Here is a 21,875-nt window from a genome sequence, read left to right on the forward strand (position 1 = left end):
TAGAGGCGGGAAGGAGGCGTGGCCTGGGATCGCCATTCCAATCGCCAGCCAATGGCAGCAGGCCCGAGTGGCAGTCGTCATAGCAACCGGTGCCGGAAGGCGCGAACCACCCTTTTTTCTTCATACCCCCGCCCCCCTCTGTGTTGATGAATTGGTAATGAGTTTGTCATTCACAAAAAAAAAAAAAAAAAAAAAAGAGGGAGAGGAATTTCCGCTCCGGATCAAGTGAGTGCAAACACGATGAAGAACTGCGGAAGGAAGGAAAGAGGGAGGGTGGGAGGTAGAGATGGAGGGCAAGGGGAGGAAGGGGGGAGTCGGCTTTCACATACTGCACCAACACAAGCCCATCACTCAAAAGTGTGTTGTTACAATACAAGTAAAAGTCAACACAGAACAGTTGTCAAACGGAGAAATATAAAAACGATACAAATACGGAACACAATTATAATAATAATTATAATACAGCTTTCGGGCAGGGGGGAATGAACATTTTACTTTTTTGAAAAACATTTTTAAGATAGATATTCTTTTAGCATATGCCTTCTGTTAGCATAGGAAACATTATTTTTTTTAAATAGATTTTTCTGCTAATCCACAACTTTTATCCTTTCATCCTTTCCTTTATGACTACATTAATGACTACATTTGAGTAGTTTTGTATGTTGTCAGATTTTCACCAACTGTGGGTGGGTCCGGAACATACAGTATCCCCTGCGATAAATGGAGGTTGCCCATACAATCCCCTGCTAGTAGGGGGTCCTCTTGTGGCCCCAAAACTACATTTAATGACATTAGCGTGGCACTTCCTGGTGGAAAGCAGCCCCCATGGCCTCCAAATGTACCCGCAGAGGTCCTGCTCTAGTTCTGAAGTAACAAGCATGCCCCCAACTGAGGGGGTCCAACATGGGGCTGGGAACAAAGCGCGTGTGTGTGTACATGTTAGCATATAAGTGTGAAGCGGCTCCAGCTTGAACGCGGGGCCCTTGTTAACCCCCCCCAGCCCCGGATCCCCTTCGCCCCTCCTCGTCCCCCGTGCAGTGAATGGAGCCATGCTGTTTGCATTCACCTTTAAATCTATTGTGCTCTTTCACTGCTGTTCCTTGCCGTCTGCTAGACTTTCACTTCCACCGCATTTGAAGAATATTTGGAAAATTTTTAATGCACCGGCCTTGGACGCGGACTTTGGATCAGAACCGAACCAGACCACATCTGAAGAAACTTCAAATTCAACAGTCGTGATTTGACGTCCAAACACAAATATTGTGGTACCTTGACATACAACGTAATAGGCTGGTATAGTATATCAAATAGAGCTGAGCAATTAATATCATTTAAATCGACATTGATATGTAATAGAATGCGATTTTCAAATCGCAAAGGCTGCACTTTGGAAAAAGAAAAAAAAAACTGCTTCATTTTGGTCGGTTGGGAAGCTTTTTTGTATATACTTGTATATTTTATTTATTTATCTGTATAGTGTTCAGTTCGGTACTTAAGAAATGCAGTCCACATTTAAATAAAGTATGATTGTTCACAAAACAAATACAGATTAATTCATTGTGTTTGTTAACAAAAAATGGAAGAGGAAACATGACCTTGAAAAAAATAACCGAACATTAAATCCCAACCGTACAATTAAAGGGGTTGGAATCATAATCATTTTTCTAAATCATTCAAACCAAATATCCAATACATTTTTCCTCACTAAACTGCCATTAATCTGTTACAGCCCTAAAAAACATATTTTTATCACATATTTTTTCAAATCAAGAAAAAAAAAGGACTGTATATTAAAAAAGAACCATCAAAGATAATGTAAACAAACTGCTTGTGTAAAGTGTAACTACTGTACATATTGCAGAACTATACTCATGTGTTAGTGTGACTTTAAGAGGCGTGGCTTAGTGAGTGACATCAGAAGCTGGAGTCAGGTTGGCTGCTTAGTCTGTGTGTGTGTGTGTTTTGCCAAGAGTTGTGGCCTACAGCGGCTACCTCGTGACCGCTTTTGTGACATTTTGTATTTGTGTTTTGGCTCTTCGTCCCATTGAAAAAACAGCTGAAAGTGCATCGGTGGCTTTGGCTCTCCTTGCCCACATGCGAGGGCATTACCCTACTTTTATTGCTGAATTTAATTTGTTTTTTTTCACCTCATTTAAATGGCCACACAAAAAAAAATGACCACGCGACGGCTCGTAGTCAGAACAAAGTTGGGGCACTCCCAAGTTAAGGTGCCATGGAAAAATTTGTTTAAGGTTGTTTGACGAGAAGTGATGACAAAAACTACCCAAGGTGAATCCGTAGCTTTTTACATCTTCGTTGTTTACCTCAAAGCTTTAGTTCACCTTTGTTCATTTGTGTTGACAAATTAGACTTGGTTCACAATTTAACATTGGTTTATATCTTAAGCTTTGTGAACCTTCTTGTCTTCAGCGTCTTTGCTCACACATTAACTTTTTGCGTACATTTGGGGGGGGGGGGGGGGGGGAGCAGTTAGTCATTGTTTGCATGTTTCCACATTAACTGAGCAGCTGATCCAGGGTCAGTGGGGACTTCCGAGGCAAAACGAAAAATAGGACAGAAAGCAACAACATTCATGTGACTCCTGTTCAAACTCGCATCACAAACATACACACTGGAACCTGATTAGCGTGCGTGTATCTTTTGTGTGAGGACAAAGGACTTCCGTCTGAGACAAGCAGCCGGTGGCAGAGAGACGCGAGGGCGGACGACGAGATAAGCTGCCGACAGAGGAGAAGAAAAGAGGGCGTCGTGGGTGTTGTTTGTGTGTGTTATGCGCACACGGGGAACGGCGTCCTGGAAACAGGAAGTGTGTGTGTCACATGACACAGGAGGCAAAGACAGACACAAACGTCGGCGGCGAGACGGGACGGCGGCAAGGGTTCTGAACTTCCTGACCTTGCCCCAATGCGGCACGGTACAGATAACGGGCGTGCGAGCTTTGCGATAACAATTTTCAGCGCAAACACGTGTGCCGGGGTGTCATCAGCATGCCGATAAGACAAAATCGATATAATTTGAGCGGTAGGGACGATCATCCTAGACGGCACAGGTAAAAAAAAAAAAAAAGTTTTTTAAAGTCAAGATTGTTTGTTTGTTGTTATGTGATGAACGCTACTTTCTACAGGAGAGACGTCAGAGGTAACTGCGATCAAAGGTTATAAACCATATTATATAAAAATGCCCTCTAAAGACTTTATACGCTGGATCCCAGTTAGGTGTAGAATAGCAAGTTTTAAAATAATACTCTACAATTTTATTTATATAGCGCATTTCATAACAGCTAGAGCTGTAACAAAGCACTTTACAAACAATACAATAGAACAAAAACAATAAAAGGCTGCGATACATGTATTAATAAATATAGACATGAATAATACATAAATAAAATATGAATGATTTAGGGCCTGAACATATTAAAGTAATGCTCACGGAACATAAACCCAGTTGGGTTCTGAGGTCAGCAGACTCTGGAGCCCAAAGTCCAAAGCAAACACGGTGCATCAGCATTTAGTTGTTACGCTGCGCACAAACGGAATACGATGCCAACAGAAGTGAAGTTAGCCACGAGAGAAAATGCTTTTAAATCCCGGTTCAAATCCATGTCGTCAACGACACAGTTTCTATGTAGTCTAAGATCTTTTAACAGTGCTGACGGGGTGGAACAAGTCAGTCTAGTAGTTTGCCAGAACATAAACAAGGACTTACCCGACATTGTGGGCCAAGCATATTTCAGAGTTCACTGGAATGCTAATCGTTGCTCAAGATGCCGGCTCCGAGTAACGCAAGACATTCTTGATAACTACAGACTGACTGAGTGGGACAAATAAGTCGCGTAGCGCCCTGGAACGTAAACATGGGCGCACGCAACGCTGTGGAGGACCCCGTGGTAATATTTGACTGGAATGCTATTCATCATTTACGGACGTCATCCCCAAACTGGGCGGTATAAGTCTTGCAGTGCACTGGAAAAATGAACATTAAAACACGCAACGACGACGACGCGGCAGCATCAACTGGAATTGAAATTGTCTCAACCTAACGTAATAACTTGTAACACTGTTCGGAACATCGAACAAATATTTAGCGTAGCTTCCTGGAACATAAAAATGCACACGACATTGTGGAGCGGCCACATCAAACATTACCCAGCCCACGCGGTACTCCCGACTCGTGTCTCCGCCGGGTGTCCAAAATGTTAGTAAAATGCTGAAGGGGGTGCGTGGGGGGGGGGGTCCGTTTTTTTTTTTGGTTTAACTTCGACCCCAATTAGCCTTCTTTGCTTTTGCTGCGGACCACCCAGGAAACATCAGGGCGACCCATGAACTCTGAGGGTCTGTGCTAGAACAAAGATGGGAGTGTTTCACGCCCCCCCCCCCCCCGGGACAGGAATTATTGTGTAATTCTTTTAATTGGCTCTTGTCTATGAGAGTGCACATTAAGCTTAATTGCTACCAAAGACAAATTCCAGAGTTTTCAGGTCCATGCCACACCGATGTGAAGCGGTTGGCGCTTTGAACTTGTACACTTTGTTTATACCGGCATTTTGGGGAGAATTCTTAGGGTTTTATCCATCCATCCGTTATCCAAACCGCTTAACCTATTTTTTTCCCCCCAATGTATTTCAACGATTTCAATTTCACTTTTACACAAAATTTGGCTATTGGTGGGCCGGTTGATCCTGATCCCCCGCAAATAGCGTGAGTCGACTGTATAGTAAATAAGTTGTTTGAATGGATTACATAGATCAGGCCATCTTCTGATTGGATCGGTTATCTTTTTAAAAAAATAATAATTTAACTCGCTAATCGGCTTCAATTAAAGGAGAAGGCAACGCAATTTTTAATTTTTTTCAAAAATATTTTCTATGCAAGGCCAGTAGTTGGAATAGGACACTCTGAGAAATATTGCGTTTGTGGAATAAGTGTTAATCCACTCATTTTTAGCAATCTCTGGGGGCGGCCATTTTGTCTTCTGTCGACTGAAAATGACATCACAACTGCTCACAACGACCAATCATTGCTCAAATTCAGAAATCAGGTCAGCCGCGATTGGTCGTTGTGAGCAGTTGTGATGTCATTTTAAGTCGACAGAAGACAAAATGGCCGCCCCCAGAGACGGCTAAAAACGAGTGCATTTTGCTGCTTAATTTATATTCCACAAACGCAAAATTAATCAGAATGGCCTGCTGGGAACATATTCTTGAAAAAAAAATGCTTGGGTTGACTTCCGCTTTATGTCCATTTCACAAGTCAACGCAATGTAAAGCGTCTGTCAGAAACTGCGTTTCGACATCTTAATTGTATTCTCAAGTGCCAGGATGCAGCCTGGTTCATCGGGCCAGCTGCCCGCAGGTCTCGTGCGGGGTTGCACGTCTTAAAAGATTCGCTGCCGTTAAACCACTTAAAAGTTCAAAGCTCCTCAGCGGCAGGAAAGATCAGCGCTTACAACGCCTCACCCTGAAGATCACCGCCGAACGGCAGCCCCGCCTTTACCTCAACACGTTCTCTTCTCAGGGGAACAAACAGTTCCTTGGAAAGCGCTGACTTTGTGCGTTTACCCCCACTCACTTCCTGCCTTCCGGGTGCCTGACCGTAAATGTGACCACAACAACAAGAGGAGTTCCTCTTCTCCACCGCTTCCTGTCGGGAAACACACCCGAAGTCCGACTGACAGGACGGGACAGGACAGGACAGGACAGGGCGCTCTGAGACTAAAATGACAAAACACAAAACAAAAGTGAGCCAGGATGAAAGTTTGACGGGAATGTTGGGGAAACGTGAGAAAGTGAGAGCAGGGGAGGTGGTGGAGTGAACACGTTTCCCAACTAGGTTCTAACACGTGTTGTTTTCTGCGCTCTCTTTTGCTAGGAATTATTTATTTATTTTTTTCCCAGATGGTGATTCATCACAGGTTATATTGAGCAAATTAGATGGTGCCTATTCAAATGTCCACTTGCTACGTGAAGGTGTGTTTATGTGTGTGCAGTGAAAGCAGGCGGGAGTCTGGTCAATCCAGTTAGGCAAGTGCAGGTAAAGCGGATGGAGGGATGGAAGGAGGACAGAGGAGCGAGGGGATAAGCGAGGACAGCAGCAGATCCTCAGAGTCACGTAGCAAGCAGAACGCCACGGCAGCAATGCATTGTGGGACGTGACCCACAGCCCCCAAACTGTCAAGAGGCAAAACGCAGCAGTCGCTCATTTACAAGAAATACGACTTCAATTTTATTTGGGGGGGTTTGGGGGTTTGTTACTTCGACACATGAACATATATTAAAAATGTACAACATCGATAATATAGAGAGAATTAAGAAAAATATCCACTTTTAAATTGCCTGAATAAAAAAATATGATAACCTTGATAGATGTAATATAACCATTCCGCACGTACAGTAGGTAATCGAAAGTATTGGGGCACATTGAACCAGCCTACAGGTCAAAGTTAAAAAAAAAAAGTATATATATGTTTGTGGTTAATATATAGCATAACCTTGTTTTGTGGATCGTGCAATAAATAACATAAAAAAAATAGATGAAATTAAAGACAACCCGAGAGTCAGCTGGGATCGGCCCCTGTGACCACGTGACGCTTAACAGGATAAGCGTTAAAAAAAAAAAAAATGGATGGATAACATTTTGTTCTTTGTGTGATGAAATTATATTAAAAAAAAAATAATGCAAATGAAACATGTTTTCCGTCACTGACGGGCAGAAACCTCGTATGTCCAAATATGGTCCCCCCCACACACACACAAATCGATACGATCGGTCTGTTCCCATGTCATCTGTTATTTTTAAACATTATTATCTAATTTAAAGTGTTGACTCAAGAACAAATGTATTAACTCGCTAGAACACTGGACTGTCTGACAAGTGCTGTAAAACTCTTCGCTCACTACGCGGGAGCCATGTGGCGTTATGCTGCCAACAAAATGCAGTCAACAAAAGTGACAAAATGGCCGCCCCCTCAGCTAGCTAAAAACGGGTGGATTTCTCATATTCCACAAACGCAATGTTAATCACAATGCTGTGTTTTGACTAGTGGGCCTGCATAGAACATATTCTGGTAAAAAAAAGACTTTTGGGTTGACTCCCGCTTTAAAAACGGATAGCTGTCATGCTTCTGTGCAGAAGCGCGTCAGCCATGAAGGTAAGCGTGTGCCGATTTCATGATGTGCAATTTTGCTTGCTGGCTGAGGAAATATAAATATATAATGATTAAAAAAAAAAATAAAAAAAGTTTATAGGTAATTCATCGTTCTTTCTGGTTCATGAAATAAAATCAAGTTTGCGTTGGGTAATTTATTTGGCAATCATGCTTTATAAAGATAAAATACAATCCCCTGATAATGACACAAAACCGTCTCACTAAACTGAACAAAGTTGGAAGATGTACATTAGTCTGGGTCCAGATGCAGCAGATGGAGAGTGATCCCTCCTCGCTCGCACATTCACGTCAGTCACTGCGGTGACAGGTGGTGGAGCCGCGTCACTTTGGTGCATGAGTGACAGACAGTAAGAAGCTCGGCAGAGGATCGGCCGTGTGAGGCGGCGTCCACGAGGCCATCGGCTGAGACGGGGGGGAAAACGCCGCCGGGAGGCTCGTTGGTTACGATGATCGACGGCCCGGCGGACAACTTAAGCTTCTTACGGCGGAAGGAGGATCTTCCTCTCATTCACCTTTCACACCTTTTTTCTGTTGTTCATAAAACAGAAGCGCTGATGGGTGGAGACAGGATGGACGTCGGCAGAGTAAACACCACCAGGATGTCACAAACTTCACGTGATCGTCTTTAACGAGGCTTGTTATGGTTTGGAAATAAAGAGTGTCAAGCCAGGGTTGAATATTCAAATGACCTAATTTAAGGCGAGGGTATGAATCTGTAGAACGTCAGCGGCGTGTGAGGCGTTCTGAAAGTGTGATTATTTTACATTTTATTTGACTTTGTTGTAGTCAACTTTAAAATGGAAGTCAACCCAAACAATTTTTTTTTTTCAAGAATATGTTCAATGAAAAAGCCCGCTAGTTGAAACAAGGCATTCTGATAAATATTGCGTTTGTGGAATAAGAGAAATCCACCCGTTTTTAGCCATCTCTGGGGGCGGCCATTTTGTCTTCTGTCGACTGAAAATGACATCACAACTGCTCGCAATGACCAATCACGGCTCAGATTCAGCAAACAGGCCAGCTGTGATTGGTCGTTGTGAGCAGCTGTGATGTCATTTTCAGTCGACAGAAGTGACAAAATGGCCGCCCACAGAGATGGCTAAAAACGAGTGCATTTTGCTGCTTAACTCACATTCCACAAACGCAATATTGATCAAAATGCCGTGCTTCAACAAGTGGGCCTTCTGGGAACATATTCTCGAAAAAAATATATCTTTGGGTTGATTTCCTCTAAGATCTTTTGATAGGTTTCGCTAGTGTACCTAATGAAGCGTCCATTACATGTCTCTGGTCGAGTCGCACGGTAGCTTTTGTTTGCTTTGCACCACGTCAGAGTGCTACATTTCGTCCTCTGCGAGCTGATTGGATCGCTGGACGGGTTTTCATGTGAGCGAAGAGTAAACACACACACACACACACACATTTATTGTACCTCATGTGAATTGGTCCGGTGGTCTGTCGGGTGGTGTTCCAGAACGTTGCGTTTGTGCGAGACACTCCTGAACTTTGTCCTCCGTCAGGCTGAGACGCTCCTCCAGGACAGAAACGGTCTGAGGTGGGAAAACAACCCCGCCCCAAAAAAAAGTCGCAACATTAGCATTAGCCTTTAGAGCACCTCGTTGCTGGTTTGTGAGCGTGCGAATGAAATAGTGAGAAAGACGTGGAAGTGCGAGAAAAGGAAAAGTGGGGACAAAGTAAAGGTGCAGACCGAGACTTTGGGCTGGAGCGGCCACTTTAGAGCGCCTCGTTGTTGAGGCGTGGAAAAGAACCGTGACAACCCAGTGGGATATACAAGTATTCTGGCCACTTGAGGCTTTGAGTGGATATATTTTCACGGATCAAAAGTCTAGTTCTATGTATGCATGAGAAAGATGCCGAACCGAGTAGCATTCCATTTTCCAAGTCGTAGTAATTGAGCGGCGCGGGGTCCCAACGCATTCAGTCGACGCCCACAGCCTTTTGAGAGTGGAACTTGATTTTTCACGATTTCGAAGCTCTATTTGATATACTTGACCATGTTTTTAAGAGCTATTAACAAGCCTCAAAATCAACGTTCTTGCCATCACTAACTTTCGTGAGGACGTCCAGCTGCTTGACCATGTGCTGCAGGATGGAGTTCAGAACAGGAGGCTTCCCCGACGCGTCCTCTGACACGTCCATCTGGTGCGCCGTTTCACCGTCGTCCGGCCACCATTTCGCCCCGTCGTCCTCTCGCCACGTTCTGACGTCTCGCTGCTTCCTGGCCTTGTCGACTCGCCACTTCCATTGACTTCCCACGCCGCCGCTCTCCTCCCTCGTCCTCTCCTCCCTCGTCCAACCTTCGTCCTCTGTCGCCATGGCGAAAGAAGGCGGACTGTCCTCGGCGTGGTGCTCGTTGTTGCCATGGTGCTGCAGAGAATGCATAGCGATACTTTTCAATGTCAGGAAATTAAACATATTGTAGTCAGTTTTTAAAATGGAAAAATTGGCAAAGTCATAGTAGATTAGATAAAATGAAAAAAAAAAGTGAAATATAACAACTTTTCATTGTTTATCATTTTGGTTGAAATGTGCTGCAAAGCTATCAAAAGGTACTACTAACCCCTGATGCAATACCAGAGGACTAAAAGTAAGAAATAAATAAAATAAAACTAAGGTTAACCAAAATACTGTTAGTTATATTTTGGCACAAACAGTTGACCACATAAAGCTGAATTTTGTTTTGTAAAAAAAAATAAAAAAAAATAATGCATTTTGGTATTTTGACTTGCAAATATTAATGCCAAGTACACATTATGACACTCAAATGCTGTGGTTGACTACAAAAAGCTGACCAAAAATGCAACCGTTAACCACCCAAAAGAAAAAAACTACTTGCGACAAAAACCACAAAACATTTTTATTTTTGTACTATTTTTGGATTGATTACATATCCCAGGAATTAAAAGTTACCTTGTGACTGCGAAAATTAACCACAAAAATTTGCATTACGTTGGTTTTAATTGGATCGTGTCGGATGGTGTACCTAAGTACCTCGTAAGGCACCCGGTGTCCCCACATTAATGCATATACTAACGCACACACACACACACACACACACACAAAGGAGGGAGGACGAAAGAGGAGGGTGTCACACATTCCAGACTTAATGCACAGAGCAATCGATTCCGGCGTTCTTCCTGTCCTGGCTTCAAAGCGCCGTCAATGATGGAGGGAGGAGAGGAGGGGAGTTAAGACACACAGGAGGAGGCGGGGAGGAGGGGAAGTATTTAACGGAGGTGAACAAAGCTGTCAGTGTGTCTACGGCCGGTCTATCTCTTCTTCATCTCCTCCTGCTCAGAAGCACATCTGGTTGACATCTGCAAAGCTCATTTACACTGAGTGCATCCAGACCCCCTACCCCTCCCTCCCCCTCGTCGCCCCATGCAGGAAGAGTGGCCGCAATCAAAACCCCTTCAAGAGGCAGATAAGCAGGACGCACTGAGTGCCAATCAGCAGGACAACACACTGATTAGGCCTGCTTGCTAATTAAGAGGCATGAAAAGGATACCATTAGTTTAGGTTAAGATAAGTGGTGGGGGTTAAAAGTAGCACTGGCTACAAACACATGCCACAGTCGACTATAAAAGGTTGGAAAATAAAACGGTTGACCACAAAATGTTGTGTTTGAAGTTGGACACAGAGCATTGGACATTTCTGCACACTGATGCAACTAACTTCAAAAAGTGGTGTTTTGGCATAAAGTTGTAGCAGTTGACCATTTTTTTATTTTTTATTTTTATTTTGGGAGATAAATTGATTACAAAGAGTTGAAATAGGAAATGTTGTCAAAGCGATTTTTGGATGTTTCCAAAGCCGTGTACATTGGCTGAGTTAGGAATAATTGTCTTGTGTTTACAAAAACATGTCCGCTAGCTTCATCGAAGACAAGGGCTGTGCAATTAATCGAAATTCCATTACAATTACGATTATTACACACCACGATTACAGAATTGGCAAAAAAAAAAAAAAAACATTGTTAATATGCATTTATATCCAGCGCACTCTGTTTGTTTACACAAGGAAATCATACCTGAATTTATACGTTTTCACCTTTTTTTAAAAATGTTATAACTCATTTTATGAATTTTGTTTGGTCCAAAAGGAACTTACATAATTATAGTCTTTCAAAGCAATTCATTTGTCTTTTACGTTTAAACATTTTCTTGTTTTGTACCAAAAACTAAATGATCATTTGAATAATAAAAAGTGATTTCAATTCTTACCCAAACAATCGTGATTCATATTTTTTTTCATAAATCGAGCAGCCCTATAGCGAAGACTCTAAATTTGACAAAACGTACTTTCGGCTCATTGCTAAACACGCACATTCGACTCACTGAAGACGAACATTTTCCCAGAGCCAGGTAGGTGTTGCACAAAATGGCTTCCAGCACAACGAGCCATGTGTCGATGCTTATCGACTTTGGCGTGGATAATCATCAACGCGCTTTGATCTCTCGACACACAGGAAGTCAGGTGACAGACATCTGATGACTCTTTCGTGCAAAGACTGCGTGGCGTGTTTGTGAAGGTGCCACGCCCGCAGCCGCAGAAAGACAAAACACCTGCGGGAGGTGCGCTACCCACAAACCATGGAAGAGTGTCGCCGCCTAAACAAACAAAATGGCCGCCAGAGGTGCAGTTCTCACTTTTGCTTTCCCTTTTTTTTTTTTTTTTTTTTTTTTTCTCGAGAGAGGAAGCCGACACATCCGCTCGTCTCTCTCGGCGACATCCGCCCACGCTCAAACCAAAACATCCTGCTTGGCGGCCTTTCAATGACACACACACACACGCGCGCACACACAAATGTCCCAGCCAAGGACTCGTCACGGCTCAATGGCAGTAGATCATTCAGAGAAAATACACATTTTGCGGTCATTCATTGTATTTTAAAAGCCAAAAGACAACTTTTTGAGGTTGATATGTTCCTATCATGTAGCAAAATATAGCTTCTTGTGGTCAACCAGTCCCTTTAATTGCTTTTTTTTTTGCCCCTGTTCAACCATTGGATTTGTATTCTCAAAAAACATTTTTTTTTTTTTTTTTGATCAACCACTGCAATTTTGAGCCAAAAAATAGCTAAACTAATGTGGTCTACCACTGCACTTTAAAGCGAATATACACATTGGTCAAAAGGGGCATTTTAATGTTTTGTGGTCAACCACTGTATTTTTGTGGCCAAATACAACATTTTGGAGTCAACCATTGCATATATGTGACCAGCTTTTATGTTCGACCATTGATACATCTTGTAGTCAACCATTTACGAGCCAAAATTGAAGTTTTCATTTTGTGCCAAAATACAACTATTTGCGGTTGAACCATTGTATTTTTTTCAACTTTTAAAAGACATCCTTATGATTAATGCCGGTTAGAACCGGTTTTACTCACAAGCAGTGCGCCTGTTGAACAATGTCCACTGCAGCACTTTTATTACTATTGCTGATGTACTTATTTGTTGTGAACTTATTCCCTTTTTTTATTCTGTATTTTCATTTTGTTCTATACTTAGGGTTAGCATTTTTATACTTAGGTAAGCATCCCATTCTACTTGTTGCCTATGGAAAATAAAACGGAATCTGAATCTGCAAGCTCAACTGACACGCGCAAAAACCACATGGTTTTTGGTGGCGGATGGTGGGGGGCACCATTGTCACGGTCATCATCCCGTTGGTAAACATCCTGTGTCCCTGAGCACACACACACAAAAAAAAAAAAAGTTTTTCCTGCTACATTAAACTTTGACCCACTAAGAGGTTGACATGGAGGAGTTCCTCTTTCCGCGCAAACAAGTTATGGCAATGCCTTGAATGAAAGTCCGTTAAATCCATGTAAATTGACATTATGCAGCTTTTTGTAGTCACGCATTCCATTTGTGTGCCAAAATACACTGTACATGTTTGTGGTGAGCAACGTTTTAGGGTCAACAATTTGCATAAATTCATGCTGTGAATCTAAGTCAGTGCCACACTCACTGGATTAGATCATCGCTGATTGATCCCATGAAAGGGAAAGGTTTGCTATATATATATATATATATATATATATATATATTTTTTTTTTTTTTTTCAACTTAAAGATAAGTGAAATATGAACATTTTTGTCATATTGAAATTTTGGAAAATGTATTTACTCTAGAAAACTTTAGGGAACTATTTATCTGTTGAAGTATTCATTTATTCACTGCTGTTTTTTTTTTTTTTTTTGTTTTTTTTTAAGGCCTTTTTCAGACTACCAGCCAAAATCAGATATTTAGCCCATCCAGATTGAAGAAATTGCAAACAGTCCATGGACAGAGGAGGAAACATCTGTCGAAAGATAGCATCACACAAGCAAAGCTCGAGGGTATGTATCAAACGAGTCTATTTTTTTTTTAAAGTATTTTGTTTTTTGCTGCTCGACAGTACATGATGTTGGACACGACGCGTGCTGGACGACGCCTCCGCTCCGATGTCGTTGCTACAGCAACCTGTCAGTTTTGTCAAAGAAGTGGCCCCTGTCTGAACATGGCCAAATCCGATTTGGACACTTGCTAAAAGCTGTGTGGACAGTCAGCCCTAAAAATCTGATTTGAGGAGGAATCTGATTTGAATCCGATAGGCCTGCTTTCTGAACTCTGGCTCAAATTGAGGCAGAGGTGGTACCATCCCGACCACGAGCCATGACGTGCATGTATTCGGTAAATTCAACTGACTCACCTTCTTTTACAGGGAACATACTTCCAGTTAAAAGTTTCAATAAGAATGACGATAATCACGTTAAAGCATTCATTTATTAAAACTATAGAGACACACATTTTTAAAGTGATACTGCAAAGATCACATTTTATACAGTATATGGGCTAACAAACTTTGGCCGCTAAGCAACCACCAGTTAATTACGCCGTCATTGTATGATACGGCACAAGTCTCCGGAATTAGTGGTTAGCAGTTAGCTGTTAGCATTAGCTACAAGTGCCCGACTGGTAGTTCAACAGCTTTTCCTTGGCTTACTTTTTTTTTTTTTTACTTCTTGTTCAATATTTTGGACCTAGTTCACTAGGGAATGTGCCTAAGAATGCATTTTGAGGTCTTTTTTATTTTGAAAAAAAAAAAGCGAAATAAAACTGTCATTAAAACACTTTTGCTCATTAAATGATTTTAAGAACACATTCAAGCTCAAAATGTCTGGCAGGATACCTTCTTATTTTATATACTGTCCATGTATAAAATAAGAAGGTATCCTGCCTTATAACGCGCTAACTTGTGTTTTCAAATCCTAAATGCTAACGGCCGTATTAGACATTAGCTCATCCTTTTGTTTATGGGCAAAAGCCTTTTATAAAATAAAGACAAAGTTCTATTTTTTTTTTTTTGCTGATCCGAAAAACGATCTGATCCGTGACTCAAAATGCATGATCCGATCCGAACCGTGATTTATGCGATCCGTTGCACCGTTAATCCCAACAAGTCCTAAATCAAGGAATTTTCCAGTGGGAAAATGTCTGAGGCCGGAATAATCCATTAGCCGCCATCAGCGAGGCGCTGGACGAGACCTCCTTCAAGGAAGTTAAACGTAATATCCTGCCCAGTGGACGTTCATACGGCCACAGTACGCCGGTTTACTTCCAAATGTTGGTGTTTACATACACGCATGAAACGGTGGGAAAACACTGACAAGTGAACTGTTTGTCAGAAAGGGAGAGTGAACAAACAAGCTAACAGCTCATGTGGCTTCTCCGATAGGATTTAGGGATGCAAAAACTATTAGCGTAGTGGGCTATTTATGCTACACTAAGCAATGGGAAAACACGTCAAGAAGCGAGCTGTTGATCAGAAAAGCACAAATCACAATTTTGGGGTCTTCACCGTGAAACAGGTTAACATGACAGCTGCGTTGAGCCTGAACATCCAAGTGACGAAACGCACCAAAAAGCTGCGTCGGCATGCTGCCTGTATCTGTTTTGTATGTGTTTGTGTGGTGAGTGCTTCTGTGGTAACGGCGCTGACACGATTGCTTTTAGTGTAAGGACTAACCTCAGAGCCCCATGACCATGACTCATCCTTAGCGCGACGTTCTTGCATAAGCTGCTGGAGCTTCCTCTTTAAAAGCAACACATAGGCATACTTTTTATTGCTTGGCCACTGATTTTAGAGTCCGAACATCCTCTAGTACTGGTGTGTCAAACATACTGTTCAGAACCGGCCTGGCGGGGGTTCCAATCCAGAGAACACACATTAGCTGCAATTTTTTTACGATAAAAGTCACTGTCGTTGCTAATTTTGTCCACGAGAGATTGTACTGACAACCACTTCAATGTGAATGTCTTTCAGCTGTTCTGTTTGCAAATGCTTTTAGGTGTTGTGCTTTCGGTTGTGTGAAGCACACCGAGTTGCCATGTGTATGAAATGTATATATTGTAAATAGAAAATGACCGTGCCTTGCCTTGAATGACCACTAAAATCAGGGGTGTCAAAGTCATTTTTGTCACGGGCTGAATCGTAGTTATGGTTTCCTTCGAAGAGCCATTATGACTGTAATTGAAAATAAATTTTGGATCGCCTCATAGCACATATACACAACAAATTGATGAATAACTTTTTAAAATCGGAGGGCCAGTAAAAACGGTTTGTTTAAATATTATATTTATTTCAAAAGGGTGGTTGGTAAGTAATTAAAAAAAAATTGCTTGCAATATCGCAGTGTTCGTAAAGCAGAAGTTAACCCAAACATTTTTTTTTTCAAGAATACGTTCTATGCAAGCCCACTAGTTGAAACGGGGCATTCTGATAAATATTGCGTTTGTGGAATAAGTGTTTATCCACGCGTTTTTAGCCATCTCTTGGTCGTTGTGAGCGGTTGTGATGTCATTTTCAGTCGACAGAAGACAAAATGGCCGCCAGAGATGGCTAAAAACGAGTGCATTTTGCTGCTTAACTCATATTCCACAAACGCAAAATTAATAAGAAAGCCGTGTTTCAACTGTGGGCCTGCTGGGAACATATTCTTGAAAAAAATATGTTAGGGTTGACCCCCCCTTTAAATGTGAAGACAATTTGCGATATTGGCATTGTAGCAAGAAACATGAAAGTCAACACACATAATTTGCTTTCGCAGACCACACAAAATGATGTGGCGGTCTGAATCTGAACCTGTGACTTAAATAATAATTTCACAGCGATTTAAATACATTTACAAGGCAGCACCCACTTTTTGAAAAGTCATCACTTTAGTTTGTTTGATGTGATGAGTCAGAAGAGGTTGTCCAGTTTTCCAGATGGATGTGGAAAGTTTCGTAAATTTAAAATCATTTCTAGATCTTATCAAATTATATAACACAGTTAGAGTAACCAGGTCCAAGTTGGAGATGTGTAATTTAAGATGCTTTGTAATAAAATTGTTGAAATTGTACTCATTTGTGATAGCTCTTATGAGTTGCAACAAGAATAAAATAGGGCGAATGTGGCTCCCGATGTAAAATGAGTTTGACACTCCTGCTTTAGGGAAAAGCCACATGAGCTAAAGTACATTTTTTTGTGGTGGACAAATGAATTTTAAGGCCGAAATATATCTCTTTCTGGTCCACCAAAGCATTTTTTGTGCCAAAGTACTACAAAGTGTTAATGCTTCATGTCATGTGTTCCGTTCGTTACAGCTGTAGCCGTTGAAAAGCTCTCGACTTAAAAAAAGGAGTTGAGTTGAGCTATTGCCAAAAGGCACAATTAAGTGTTGCAGTTGCGCTCCAAAGACACCATTCAGTTTCGGTGCTTTAACTCAGTCTTTTTCAAACTTTTTGGAGTCAAGGCACATTTATTTCATTGAAAAAAATCCCGCGGCACACCACCAGCTGAAATTGTGAGAAAAAAAATTTATAAAACAACAACAAGTGTTATATTGTTTATATAAGCATTTTTTAACATTGAAGAATGACGTTATAACGTCTTGAAAAGGAATTAAATAAACACAAAGAAAAAAGTATTTTATAATGTTACATATTGATACTTAGTGTGAAACATGGACCTGTTTGGATAAACATGCGTCACTAATTCGCTTGTCTCAAAACAAAGACAATTAGCAACTTGCGGCTGCTGCTACCTGCTGGTATGGAAGAGTACTACAATGTAGGAAAGACACGATTACGCTGCCAGGCGCTAAGACCGCACAGGCACACAAATTAGATAATTTCCCACGGCACACCTGACAAAATCTCGCGGCGGCAGAGAGTTTGAAAAACACTGCTTTAACTTATGGTCAACATTTTTTTTGTTGTTGTGATCCACCATTTTTGCTTCTCATTACAAAGCCACCACAACAGCTTACAGGCTCACTTTTGTTAACTCTTTAGTGTAGATTTAATATTAAGATATTTATTTTAGCGACCCTAAATCCTCACAAACGAGTCGCATAAACTGTAGCTTCTTCCCCCACCAAGGTTGATTAATTGTATTTAAAGAGACGAGAGCCCGATAACAAGGACGCTCTGGATCACGACTCTCATCCTCTTCAAAGCAACACAATACCATTGAAGAGCCCTTCCGAGAAAAAAAAAAAACACTCAAGCGCTCGTCACCAGGCCACCGCTGGAGTTTTTTTTTTTTTTTTTTTTTTTTTTTTTTAGGCTTTCATCTCAAGCACTTTCCTTTCAATACTGCAGCCATTTTTAGTTTAACTTAACACAACGATGACCTTAAAAACACATGGGCAGATGTCTTGTGCTTGCCAGGCCACAAGTCGGTGATGTAGATAATCCAGCACGGTATCATAACGGCACGACGCAGCATGGCATTATACATAGTGTTGACACTTTAGTGAGAAAGATCATGGCAGGATATCATAGTATGACATCACGGCGTGATATAGGCGGTTGTTCGGAATCATTCACTCATTCCTTAGCCACTACGGTATATCATCACTGACGGGCTTGCATCTCCAAAATCACAACCCTATTTTACAGACCTTTGGGTGCACCGTATTATTAGGTGCAATATCAATGGACGGGTCGATTTATAAAATAAATAAATAAATAAATCATACATAAGATGTACCGGATCATAAGGCGGATTATTTTTGTGAAGCATTGTTTGTGAAATAGTTTACGTGCATGCTAATTGTACCGTATATTTATTTGATAGATTTAGTACTATTATACTACGTTCAGACCGTCTGAAAACATCGGGTAGCGCCGTGTGTCTCACTTGCTATTGTTCACCCGGGGTTTGCTTTGGGCGGAGGAGGGGATCCTCCGACAGACGAAAAAAAAACGTTTGAACATCGCTAGTCAATCTGATGACTGGTGGTTGTGTTCTTACTTTGGCTAATGCTAAATGCTATCATGATTGACAGTTCAAGAGCTGCAAATAAGTCAATACACTCACCATTATGTAACATTTTTTGCTTGGACTTAGCAGCTATTGGAATCTGGCTATGTCACTTTGTTATTCTAGAAAACGTCCAAACTTTCAATCTTGAGGCAACATAATGCCACACGAATCTCACAGAGTGAGGGAAGAGGCAAACTTTTACGACATTTCTCATAGAGTCCACATGTTCAAGATTGTTAACCCATTAAGGCCGGGAGTGCATAACCGCGTTTCTACCACTAGAGCGGCTTTCTACCCTAAAAGCCTGGAGAACGTACATACAGTGTCCTGAGCCGCGGAGGATGTTTCGGAATTCTTTTGAGTCATAATGGCGGACGCCATCGACCGCCGGAGCTCTGACATGAGTAACGGCAGTGATATAGACAACGCGCTTGTGGAATTTTTAACCAGTATAACCAATAGAATGTGATTAAGATATATGTTTGTCGACAATGACAATATCGGTTACGTATGTTGAATCGGCGTCGCCAGTCGTGACATTTGGTCACTTTGATTGGCTGTTACCTAGCAAATCAGCACGCGCAGGACCAACGGGAAGTGAGAAATGCGGAAAAATAGTGAGCACGCCTACGCTGCCTTAATCTTCGTACAAGGTTGACAATGTAAGTATTTCACAATACCGTGTCAAGAACGTGCTTGTTTACTCCGCGTGGGAGTTCATCGTGAGCGAAGAATATAGCCGAATGCATTGTTTACGTTTTTATAATCCGCCCCAGGCCAACAGCTTTCCGGTTGGATTTTTCTAACAATGAGAAATAGTGACTAGCGCCGCCGATGGTATGGAAGGGTATTACATCTTATGCATGTGCAGAAGTTACTTTAATGGTCAGCGTCGCTGTCTGTCGTTGCGGTGTATTCCTCCAGCGAGACGTGCCGACAGCCGGCCGGACGCCACAGAGGGTAAGCGTCTGTCACTGTTGGCCAGCGTCTTTTTGGTCTATCAGGCCTTTCGGTCTCAAATTCTTTTAGAATGATGTTTCTATCTGCACAGAGGGTAAGTGTCTGTCACTGTTGGCCAGCGTCTTTTTGGTCTATCAGGCCTTTAGGTCTCAAATTCTTTTGGAATGATGTTTCTATCTGCTACAGGGGCTGATATATAAATTATTTTGTAGGTGTTGAATTTCTGGGAAAACCTCAAGTTTTCAAGGGTAATTCCAAAGACGACCTTCGGTTTTGGGGAGCTGTTGAGCCAGGCGCTTTAGGCTTTCATGAGTTAATAGAACTCAAGTTCTCAAGCTATTTTATTTTGAACAATTTGAATTAGTTAATAATATGTAAAAATAATAAGATGAAGTGGGGACGGACCAATAGTAACAGTTCCTGAAAAAATATCAACTTGACTATATTTGTACACTCAAGATTTCTGCCTGACAGCCAAAATATAACGGAGGCAGTGATTACGAAAGCTGCCATAGAAATCGTCTTCCTGCCTAGGTACCAAAACCCACTAAAGTTCAGTAAGTCGGAAAGGTTTTGCCATAACGTTGACACAGGGTAAGGAACACCTCACCCAGCTGCAAAACTGGCAGTGGGACACTTAATTTCGTACCATGAAGAACCTTTGTCAATGGAGGCAAGGGTGAGAAAACCTGCGTCCTGTAACCAACTGATTCAACTTGATGGAAACTACGTATTGAAGCCTCTATGTGGACACTGCAAGGTGAGGAACTTTCGGTTCCGTCTTTTTACATGAGTCAGTCATTCATTTACTCCGGTTCCTCTTTTGATTCGTATTTTGAGGTGACTGGCTACACTACACTTCCTCTTTTCACTTGTGTTTTCACTCAGCTACGTGACACATACTAGTGATTCATCTCTGTCACCGTTACGTGCAGTGGTTAGGACAACACAGTCGCCCCCTACCGATTGCCAACATGCAATGTTATGGTTGTGGTGTTAATACAATACAACTATTTTCCGAGCACAGATTTGAGATATGACCGCTGTGTGGTGGCAGCAACTGAACTCAATTCACAACAAGCAGCAGTTTGGCAGCTAAAATTGTCAACAATTATTCAAAAGAAGATGATTCAAGCTGTTCGTTGCCACTCCCAGTTGAAGTTTACTGTCAAACTAATTCTAAAATAAAGAGAATTAAACCTTGTGGATTTGGGGCAACCACATAGCTTAACTTTTAAGTCTGCTGGCTTCATGCTAACGCTGAATAGCATCTACGGTACGTTGCAGGACTGTAACCCCTTTCAGCAACGGATTCACCATAAATGATTCGGAAAAACATGGAGACAATGTAACAGCACTCAGTCATATCTTCTTTATCCTCTGCAAAGATCGATTATTTTTAGTTTCGTATTGCTGAGCTGAGAGGAGCTGAGACGTCTCAAGGAACAGTATAGCTGTCTGCCAGGTGGACAGGGTGGAATGTCAGAAGGAGCAGCACAATGCAGTGTGACAAAAATTGTTGAATTCTTCTCAGTCCTATTTCATTATCTCGTTAGCGTATATTTTTATAAAGTACATCCTTATGGAGTGCTATGTAGGGCCGTCTCTATCGAATCATTTTAGAATCAATTATCAGAACAACTCTTCCATCGAATAATTGAGCAATCCTTGCCTTTGACACAGGTGAGCAGTGTTCATATCCCAGTCATGAACGATAACATCCTTGTGGGTAGGCTAGATACGAATACCCAGACACTACCGGTACCAAACCCAGATAAAAATGCGTGGACTGAATCAGGAGAGGCATCTGGTGTAAAAACTACGCCAAACATACGATTGCAGTGGCCACACTTGATGAGACGTGCCCCGAACGGGGAAAATCTCACCGACTGCTGGGTCAACTTGGCAACAAGAGAGGGTCCAAATAGACTGTGAAAAGGTCATAGATAGAGTATAATGGATTTATATGCGTGGATGGTGTAGAATGGTGTCGGCAATGCCTCCAGGCAAAACATTTTGCGTCAACTTTTTTCCCTTGCCCGAGTGCCATTTTTCCTTATTCAAATAAATATCGCAACAATTTTTTGTTTTGTTTTTGGGGCTTTTTAGAACGGATTAATGGCATTTCTTTGGATGATTTGACATGTGAGTGTTTTGAGTTAGGAGCATGGCCACAGGCTTAAATTCGTATCTCAAGGCACCACTGCAGTTTATACTTTCCCCTCTTTGCATCACTGGTGGTGGCGACATCACACAAAAGTCAAAGAAAAAGCAAATGGATCTGAAGTCTCACAAGATTTGCTGACATCTCCGGAGACAAAGTTTTTTTTTTTTTTGGGCCTCTGCAAGTCTCATTTCCTGTTCTGTGCTTTTGTGACATCACAAAAACAAAACTAAAGAACAAGAAAG

At 41.8% G+C, this 21,875-nt stretch overlaps 1 protein-coding gene across 4 annotated transcripts in view; it reads right to left on the bottom strand.

Moving 5' to 3' along the window:
- Positions 1-8,617: 8,617 nt before the first annotated feature.
- Positions 8,618-21,875, bottom strand: part of poc1b (POC1 centriolar protein B) — a 35,399-nt gene continuing 22,141 nt past the window's right edge. For all 4 annotated transcript variants that reach the window (XM_086028843.1, XM_086028840.1, XM_086028841.1 and 1 more), the window contains 2 exons: positions 9,256-9,573; positions 8,618-8,735 (listed from right to left, as the gene is read on the bottom strand). In XM_086028843.1, the coding sequence (XP_085884969.1) occupies positions 8,619-8,735; positions 9,256-9,573 (435 nt within the window). In that variant the 3' untranslated portion in view covers position 8,618. The remainder of the gene's footprint in view (positions 8,736-9,255; positions 9,574-21,875) is intronic.

This window comes from Filicampus tigris, chromosome 4, assembly GCF_054856515.1.
Source record: "Filicampus tigris isolate MCC_2025a chromosome 4, RoL_Ftig_1.0, whole genome shotgun sequence".
NCBI classification, from domain to species: domain Eukaryota; kingdom Metazoa; phylum Chordata; class Actinopteri; order Syngnathiformes; family Syngnathidae; genus Filicampus; species Filicampus tigris.